The following is a 10,112-nucleotide window of genomic DNA, read 5'->3' as shown; positions in this document are numbered from 1 at the left end:
AAAGGGTGTCCCTACCCTCTGTTTGCCAGAAGCTGGGACTGGGCAACGGGACGGATCACTTGACAATTACCTGTTCTGTTCATTCCCTCTGGAGCATGTGGCACTGGCCACTGTCGGAAGACAGAATACTGGGCTAGATGGACCTTTGGTCTGATCCAGTATGGCCGTTCTTATGGTCTTAGATTCCAGCACTGATAACTGATAACTCAGTTAGGGATCTTTAAAGGAAATGATGGATCTGCTTCCAGTCCAGTTTTAAGTACCCAGGACAGCAACTCTATTCTAGCAGCCACACCCTGACTGATACCAAGCAGAGGTCTGATGATAATATTGGCTCTATTCTTTGTAATCAGCCAGGGATTTGGACTTGAAGCTGTCATGCTACCAGGAAACCAACAGCCACTGCTAATTTCCAGAGTGAGGTCAATTCAGGTGTCTAGAGAGGTAGATGTTTCCAACAATACACTCCAGTTATACCAGTAAAGATAGGTCTTTAGGATATCAAAGCAGCTATTAATTAATGGAAACAGAATGACACTTAATTTCTCTCCGCACCCCACCTTAACATGCTCTTGGACCTTCCTGCAGAAAGACCCAGGCTATTAACCTTTAGGAATTATCCCAAACTGTCTGCTGCTTAAATAAAGCCCTACATCTCCCAGTAAAGCTGTGGGATCCATGTTTCACCAAGATGAACGCAATAGGTAGCGGTATATACCTGTTCATCGGCAGAGGTTCGCCGAGGAGGCTGGAGATCACTGTCTCTAGGTCACGGTGAGCTAAAATGGACACCGCCTCCACCAGGAACTGCCTCAAGCTGCCCTCCTGGATAGTAGGCATGTGGCTATATATTATAACCAGGATATCTGGCACCTGGAAGGAACAAAACCAGAAAGAAATGTCCCTTTTTCTTTCTCTCCATTCATTCTACAGAATCAAAACCTTTATTTAGCCATTTAGCCAGTTGCTGCTTTTTTAGAAATTCTTCACTTCAAGAAACAAATGTTCAAATATGTCTGCATAAATTTAACCCACAAAAATTGCCCACACTTGGCTGTAAAAACTAACACTGACACACACATATACATACCAGGTAATTTAATGTGGTGGTGCCCAGCTATGCATTAAATAAACCCGTTCGCATGCACAAAAGAAGGCTTTCCTTGCCCACATTTTGCAGGTGTGATTTAAGCAGCCAAATCTGACCATTTGCCTCGAAGAATGCGGAGTTCATAAACAACCACAAGCACAAAATATGCAAGTGCTTTAAACACAGTGTGCAAATACCTGGGACTATGAACAGGTGACGACCTCTCATATTCACTCCTAACCCTTCACATCTTCAAAACACTGTGCAAACATGGCAGTTCTGCTGCGAGGGTTCCCTGTCCTGAGACCTTTCACCAGCCTTGTTAGAAGATTTGTGGAGTGCTCCTTTCATCTAGCCCTAACGCACTGGGCTCCAGAATAAGGCATATAAATAGTGGATCCCAAAGACACTATAGTTTTCTCCCTCCCTCCCCCCTTCTATTCTTAAAGAGTATTTCTACACAGCAAAAAAAAACCCCACAGCAGTGTAAAAGTGTAGCTGTTCCTCGTTGGGCTGGAGCCCAGGCTCTGAAACCTGGCAAGAGGGTGGGTCTCAGAGCCCAGGCTCCAGACTGACTGGGAATGACCACAGTGCTATTTTTATCCAGGTAGCCCTTAGCCATAGGCCTCCTAAGAACTGGATGATTCCAAGTGCCAGTCATTCTGTCTTCTTGTATTTTCCCCAGAGTCTGTTTTTTCAAGCCTTTCTTGGCTGAATACTGTGGCAACAAGCTAGACAAATAAATAACCCACCATCTTCCTTTTCCCTTGGATTATCTCTGTCTACTGCGATTGATTCTGCCATTGCCTATCTTAGGGTAGGAACAGAGATGGAATCGACTCTATGTCCGAGGGGGAGAAACAGCAAGATTTTTGTTCATTACACATAAGGGCAAAGATCTAAAAGCCTAGAGTTTAGGCAGAAAACCTCTCCAGTTTCCCGTTTTACCTTGTCCAGCATGGCATCTCCACACTCCTTCAGGATGATCTTCATCCACAGTCCAGCTGCCGTGGCACAGGTGGGGCTGGCAGACAACATACCACCCAATGTGGCCTTAATAAAGTCTGTGGCCTGTTCTGAAGGAAAGTACTCACTAACAACCTGGGAACAAATCAAAAACAGGAGAGACTGCAATGATGTCTGGCTTTTTAAAAATGGAGGCCTAATATCTCTATGAAAAGATATATGCATCAGCAAATTGTTAATTAGCCTCATGTCTAGTGAGCCATTTGGGATTACAATTCTCTCGACAGTCTAGAGACGACGTTTTTGTATTCGACACTAATGAGATCAGGTTAGAGCCAAAGCCTCTGTGGCACAGTTAGCACAACATTGTACTGGAGATGCAGGAGGGAAGTTTCCAGTTTGTTTCTCTTCTATACACGGCATCTTTTTACAACTTATCCAATGAAGTAGAGAGAGGCATGCACACAAACATAGGCTAAGGCAAACCCACAAAGTGACAGAATGAAGACTGGGTGGTTTCTCAGCTTGATGTTCCACAGTTTTTTCTCGTGGATGGCTGGATAGGTACATGTGTGCGCAGCTGCGTGCGTATTTTCATGTGCGTGCAACATTCTGTGGCATCTGGTTTTTACATGGCATTCATAGCACACATCTATGAAAAGCATCTTGCTGGTTACTAGCAATGAATGCCCCGCTCCCACAGCTCACTCCAAGTACGGAAAGGCATCATAAAAGCTTAAATGTGAAATGAATAGTGCCCCGCCACTAGAACATCCACACAAGCTTTTTGAGTCAGTTACCCTAGCCATTTTGGAAGACGCCTGAAACAGAGCCTCAGGGTCTGGAGCTGTTAGTGCTTCACGGAGACATCTCAGCTCCTCCGCCGCTGACCCCAGGTTCATGGACTGGCCTGGAGTGGAGAAAAGGAGAAAAAGTACTGTAACGATTCATGAAACTGAACCTCTATTGCATGGATATTCATACAGAAGGATCCATGTGCTATGCTGTTATCAGCATAGTGTAAAATCTTGGCCCCATCGAAGTCAATGGCAAAACTCCTGTTGACTGTAATGGAGTCAGGATTACACCCTAAATGTCTGAAAGTTAACAGTAGTGGTATGTTATTGTGAATGATACAGGATTGAACAAGCACTGTATTCAGCTTGGAGCAGCTTTCTGGGTGTGTCTGGTTTCAGTAGCCTCTCTGCTCTCAGTATTTAAATCTAATCTCATATTCAAGTACAAGTCATGCAGATAGATCTCAGGTTCCAATGTAGAGGTGAATCCCTCCACCAAACTCTCATTGTAAAAGAGATGGGTCTGGACAAAACCTTCGGCAGGAAACCCAGGCTCATCAGTCACTTCTAAACAATGCTGGGATTTCTATCTTGTACATGCAAAGATTGGAGTCCCTTCTTCTGTTTCTGAATCACCAACACTGTTTTTAGGACTGATTAATAATAATTGGAAAGAGGGTGACCAGATGTCCCGATTTTATAGGGACAGTCCCAATTTTGGGGTCTTTTTCTTATATAGACTCCTATTACCCCCCACCCCCTGTTCCGATGTTTCACATTTGCTGTCTGGTCACCCTAATTGGAAATGGCCTTAAACGATAACCAAGCTCTATCCCTTTACATCTAACCATTAGGTGAAAAGAATATCCTACTCTTTCACAAAGGGGAAAATGGCCTACATTTACTCCAATAGCTTTGAATGCTCATGACAGAGGGCTGCTGGAAGAACTTTTTGTTTAAAGAATTATTCCAGGAAACCCCTCCAATACAGTCAGTGGCAGGGTAAAGAGAATGAAAATGTTTAGTACCAAGGGCTTGTCTACATGGAGATAGTCAAGAAAGCTAATCCAAATTAATTTTCAAAATGCATTAGTTAAACTTCATTAAACACCTACGGGGACATACTTATTTAGAATTAAAGGGGCCTTATTTCAGGTTAGTTTAATTCATGTAATTCACTAAAATTAATAAGGGCCATTTTAATTCAGAATCAGAGCATCCACACATGTGTTTAATGCCACTTTAAATTTACACCTTTAGTTCATTTGGATTAACTTTCCTTAGTTGTCCCTGTGTAGAGAAGCCCTAAGGAATTTAGCAGTTATCTACCTGTATGCAGACCATTTATTATTTGTACAGTTCCCAAAAGTGTGCTAGGCTCTTTACACATCATAATCTTCTCTTCTAATGAGGTATTTACAAGATGCCACCATTCTGTTATCTAAATGCCAACAGACAGGACAGAAAGAACTAGACAGGCAGAAAAATGGACATTACAACAGTGAAAGAAGGTGAAGAATTACTTATACCTGCTAATGGTGAAGAATTACTTATACCTGCTAATGGTCTCCTCACCTTGTATACAGAGAAGGCAGCTGATACAGTCAACCACCCACTGACGGGACGTGGCCAGTGAATCACAGCTGTATGGTGCTATTTGTCCAATCAGAGATCCAAACCGATTAAAAGTTTCCTGAGTCTAATTAAAAAAGAATGAAGAATGAATGTTCTCCAGCTGTATGAGACTTCACTTTCCATCCTTATTGTTGATACCAGTCAGCTCTGTGTTTTTGGGGAACCAGGGCGCAGTATCTAGCTGGTGTGACTCATGAAGGACACCCCTCACCCCGTCTCTGTTTGAACCAAAACCGATCAGAGAAAAGGCTTGCAGAGAACAATGAAGGGCATGGGGAGACACACCTAGACCCCCCCTGACAAGGGTGACAAGATTAAGACGACTCCATTTGCATGCAGAATGAAGAACAGAGACAACTCCCCTAGCCTCATCCGCATGAAAGATGGGATAGGGATTAGCATAAGGAATGAAGAACAGAGAACCGCACTGAACTCTTGGACCAGAAAAGTGGGGACGCACTGCATCATGGGAATCCCTGCTCCAGATGCTAATGAACTTACGCCTGCACACACCCAGCTCAGCAATTATCAGAGCAATTCTAGTAATAAATCTTTGACTGATATCCCAAAATACTGAAGCAGCCTAGTTGCCTTGTGAGCTCCCTGGAAGAAAACAACACCCAGAGCCAAGAGTGATCAGCTCCTATTGTCTAGCCCAGGGGTCGGCAACCTTTCAGAAGTGGTGTGCCGAGTCTTCATTTATTCACTCTCATTTAAGGTTTCACGTGCCAGTAATACATTTTAATGTTTTTAGAAGGTCTCTTTCTATAAGTCTATAACATATAATTAAACTATTGTTGTATGTAAAGTAAATAAGGTTTTTAAAATGTTTAAGAAGCTTCATTTATAATTAAATTAAAATGTAGAGCCCCCCGGACCGGTGGCCAGGACCCGGGCAGTGTGAGTGCCATTGAAAATCAGCTCGTGTGCTGCCTTTGGCACGTGTGCAATAGGTTCCCTACCCCTGGCCTAGCCTAAAGAAAATCCTTGAGCCATCAGTTTACCCATAAACAAATCTAGTGTTCTCCCTTGAGCCATTGTATTTTCTCTACAAAACCCCCGACCTATGCCCAAGTAAGGGTTCTGATGTATAGACCCAAACTCTGCATCAGTTCCACTGGGATTCCATCTCCTGACTGATCGTGCTGGGGGCTCTGCCTGTCTCCAGCACTCAGGACCCTGAGCTACCACCATCACCTGGGAACCCCGACCAGTTCAAGCCTCTCTCTTTTCTTTTCTACCTCAGGTATTAACCTTTAAAATGTAACTGTTATGTTTGTTTAGCCCTCCTTGTGTAGTTATCACTATTATTCAATAAATAACTTTTATGGTTCAGCTGGTTGCTTCTCTCTCTCTCTCTCTCTCTGAATTTTACTCTTTTGTGTTTTTAGCTTCCCCCATTTACTCTGCAGCAACGCTTCTTGCACCTAAGCTAAAGATCCCTGTAGTGCCCAAAAATACTGTGGGGTTTGCTCATCAAGTGTGTTACTCCCAGTACAATTGTAATGTGAAAGTGTGATAGGGACGTGTTAAACTTGGGGCACATAAGGGAGGGGCAGCTGAAAGTGCTGTTCAACCCAGCCTATTGAGACCGGGGCACATAAGGGTACCAGCTTGAAAGTGCTGCTTAACCCAGCCCACTGAATACAGGGACATATGAGGGGATCAGCTGGGGAGTGCTGATTGACTTGCTCTGCTAGTGTGTGTGTGTGTGTGCGCATCTTCATCTAGTTCTAGTTATTAGCCCTGGGGAACCTAGGTCCTGCAGGATAGCTCCATTGGGAGGGGACTTGTAGAAAGAAGGAGTAGAGCTCCATATGAACACACAAGTGACATAAGCAGCATATTAACAGAATTACAGAAAACTCCCCCTCCCCGAGAAGAGTAACCCTAATCAATGAGCCTACCCAAAGTGACAGGCACATCTGATAACATTGTGCCTCTGATTCCTGTACTGAACTGGGTAATGCACATTGGAAAACATAATCCCAATTGTACATACAAGCGGATGGGGTCTAAATTAGCTGTTATCACTCAAGAAAGAGACCTCAGAGTCATTGTGTACAGTTCTCTGAAAGCATCTGCTCAACATGCAGTCAAAAACCATAACAACATGTTAGGAACCATTAGGAAAGGGATCGATAATAAGACAGTAAATATCATTATGCCACTACATAAATCTATACTACCCCCACACCTTGAATACTGCGTGCAGTTTTGGTCATCTCATCTCAAAAAAGATATGTTAGATTTGGAAGAAATACAGAGAAGAGCAACAAAAATTATTAGGCGTATGGGACAACTTCTCGTACAAGGAGAGATTAAAAAGACAGGGACTTTTCAGCTTGGAAAAGAGACGACTAAGAGGGAATATGATAGAGAACTATAAAATCATGACTGGTGTAGAGAAAGTCAATAAGGAAGTGTTATTTAGCCCTTCACATAACACAGGAACAAGGGGTCACCCAATGAAATTAATAGGCAGCAGGTTTAAAACAAACAAAAGGAAGCATTTCTTCACACAATGCAGTCAACCTGTGGAACTCCTTGCCAGGGAGATGTTGTGAAGGCAAAAGTATAACTGAGTTCAAAAAAGAATTAGATGAGTTCACAGAGGATAGGTCCATCAATGGCTATTAGCTAACATGGTCAGGGATGCAACCCCATGATCTGGGTGTCTCTAAACCTCTGACTGCCAGAAGCTGGGGCTGGGACTGTCCAACAGGGGATGGTTCACTTGACAATTGCCTTGTTCTGTTCATTCCCTCTTAAGCATCTGGCACCCACCACTGTCAGAAGACAGGATACTGGGCTAGATGAACCATTCTTCTGGGGGATCCAGGATAGCCACTCTTATGTTTTATGTTCTTAGCTGATTAAATAGAAATTCAGCTTTAGCATCCTGGGAGCATAAGAACCAAGGATGCATTTGTGACACTGGCAGACCAGTCAACCTGTGTATGACCCATAATAACTTAACAAGAGGCGCTTCTGCTGTATCAAGACAGTTCACTTGCATGTGAATTTCTAAGAGATGTATTAGTCTAGCAATCATCAACTCATTCAAAAATGAACAATAGAGGCTAAGTGTATTTGTCTGTGTTTATCTATACCTGGTTAGAAGTTTCACAATGTAACCAAATTAGCTTGTAGATGCTAATTCCCTTTCATGTCTTAATTGCCTTAATTATGTATGCAAGGTGTTCAGTTAACCTTAAAATCAAAGATGTAAGACACTCCAGGAAACCAATCATTTCTACATTATCTTCAGCTTAACTATCTGTGTTATAATGGAAGAACGGCTAATTACCTTATGTGAAGGAATGTAACTAGTTTACTGTGTTAACAGAATGATAATAGAAGATTATCTTCAAAGCAAAGTACAACAGGTGATCTGCATTGGGGGAAGGTCCTTCTGTGACAATTTCTGTGAGGTAGGCTTGTCAGCCTGCTAGAATAGCTACAAAAGAGAAGGCTCGGGCCTGAGCCTATCATCTCTAGTCTGCTTAAACTTTGAACAGGGAAAGTGTAAGCCATAGGACAGAGATTTTCCAAATAATCATTTGGAATAACCTGGAAAGTGCATGGAAAAACTAACAGACTTTACATCTAAGCTGCCTTTGGATTCTGATCTGTTGGGATGATTCCAGAGAGACTTTTACAAACCAGCAGTTTATTCCATCACTGTTGTGATCTTGAACTATGAACATTGAAAGTCACTTGTATGGATATTGATCATTTAACCATTTGTCACTCTCTTCTTTCTTTTAACAATAAATCTTAGATTTAGTTATTAAGGACTGGCTGACAGCATGATATTTAGGAAAGACCTGAGATTCATATTGACCTGGGGATAAGCATCCGGTCCTTTATGATCAGTGAACCTCACATATGGTGAGCCAAGTTTTCAGTAACCCCTCACTATATTAGACATAGAATATCAGGGTTGGAAGGGACCTGAGGAGGTCATCTAGTCTAACCCCATGCTCAAAGCAGGACCAATCCCCAGAGAGATTTTTACCCCACTTCCCTAAATGGCCTCCTTAAGGATTGAAGTCACAACGCTGGGTTTAGCAGGCCACTGCTCAAACCACTGAGCTATCCCTCCCCCTTCTTCCAAGACATGGATGTTTAGATGGGAGCCAAGGTCTGGACTGCCAAAAGGGGACTGCGTTTGGCATCTTGTTAACTAGGGTGGGAGCTCTTCTGTTGTTGACTTGGTGAATCTAATTATAGAATAAGCCATCAGTTTGGGGGATTGTCTGCCTTCTACTTCTTGCAGTCTGCCCGGAGTGTGGTCACAGCATTGTTGTGTAAACCTCTCTTCTGGAAGCAGGGGGATCTTAGTCACCTTGAGATCCCAGCTGCCGCCCTGGAAGAGTTTTTCATGCATTTGCGTTGAGTGTCAGATCTGATATAAGCAGGGAAGTCAGCTCAAGGAAGAGTAAGAGGCTATACTCACTGTGCTATTAACTGCCTCTTGATAGGCAGTCAGCAGCTGGGTGCTGGCCTGCAAGGCCCTTTCTCTCTCCCACTCCTTCTCTGAACTGACCCATGTCGCTAGTAGCTGTTGGTAGAGCAGGGGAATGGACAGAGTTAGTACCAGAAAATCCCTCCCAAATGTTCCTCTTAAACAGGTTTAATTGTCACTAAAATCCCTCTCCAAAGCATCTGATCTCGGTGTAGCAAAGGAATTACATGTCTAATGGAAGAGCCCCTTAGATATACAAGTCCCAGGGACCAGATTCACCTCTGGTGATTGAAGCCAAAGGAGTTACATGAGAGATGAATCTGGGCCCGTGTATGTGATGTCTGCTGTAGACTGTCTGATGGGAGCTGTCTAGCACATTGCATGCTGTTTGATGTCTGCTGCTGTGGTCTGTTTCCTGGGCAACTTCTCCCATGTCGAGTGGCAAAATGACAGAGAGGAGCATTTCTTTATATTAATTTGAATAAGAGCAGAGAAGTCCCCCCCGCCTTTTATAACTTCATTTTTATACTGCAGGTGCATCAAACTCCCCACCCCTCAGCTCTTCAAGATATTCTGTTCATGTCTGAGGAACAGGAAGTCTCCTCTGAATGAGTTTCCATACACAGGGCTTAACTCAATATTAATGAATTCCTCTTAGAAGAAGTGATCAGTTTCAACTGGTTCTCTTGGATTTGGCTACTGCAGTGGTGATTTTCTTGCCGGTCCAAGTAGTGTCAACTCCATTGTAAGAACTCGATCCCAATCCAGCCCTGGCATAAAATGGCATAGCTTCCATGGATTTCAATGGGGCACATGCCCACTTATCACAAGGAACAATGTAGTGCTTTCTCCCTAAAATTAACTCCGTTGTGGAAAATTCCTCCACAACTGAAGCTTGACCCCCTAAATCTCTGACTCTTCCCTGCTGTAACACAAGAAACAATCTCCACCACGGTTCAAAGGTCTACTCACTTCAAACATTTCCTGGAACCAGTCTGCGGTTGGTTCTTCCTCCAGCAAAGTTTTCATTAGCTTGCCAAGGGCTTCCAAGGACCTCACGTACAGTGACTGAAACCAGAAGAGAAGGAGTGAGGCTCAGCACAGATCATTTGCGTGTGTGGGCCGGGGAAAGCTAACCATAACCTTGCCAGGG

At 43.4% G+C, this 10,112-nt stretch overlaps 1 protein-coding gene across 1 annotated transcript; it reads right to left on the bottom strand.

Annotated features, from left to right (window-relative positions):
- Window positions 1–498: 498 nt before the first annotated feature.
- LOC113409246 (maestro heat-like repeat-containing protein family member 2B) lies at window positions 499–2,243 on the bottom strand. The gene is made up of 2 exons (XM_026662949.1): window positions 2,039–2,243; window positions 499–873 (listed from the first exon to the last, which is right to left on the bottom strand). Exons 1-2 carry the CDS (start codon window positions 2,126–2,128, stop codon window positions 610–612), a joined length of 354 nt encoding a protein of 117 aa, XP_026518734.1. The 5' UTR covers window positions 2,129–2,243; the 3' UTR covers window positions 499–609.
- Between the last annotated feature and the right edge of the window lie 7,869 nt (window positions 2,244–10,112).

This window comes from Terrapene carolina, unplaced genomic scaffold (genome assembly GCF_002925995.2).
Source record: "Terrapene carolina triunguis isolate 2854851 unplaced genomic scaffold, T_m_triunguis-2.0 Scaffold31534, whole genome shotgun sequence".
NCBI classification, from domain to species: Eukaryota; Metazoa; Chordata; order Testudines; family Emydidae; genus Terrapene; species Terrapene triunguis.
Note: the sequence above shows the minus strand (reverse complement) of the source record. Positions and strands in the feature narration are given on the sequence as shown.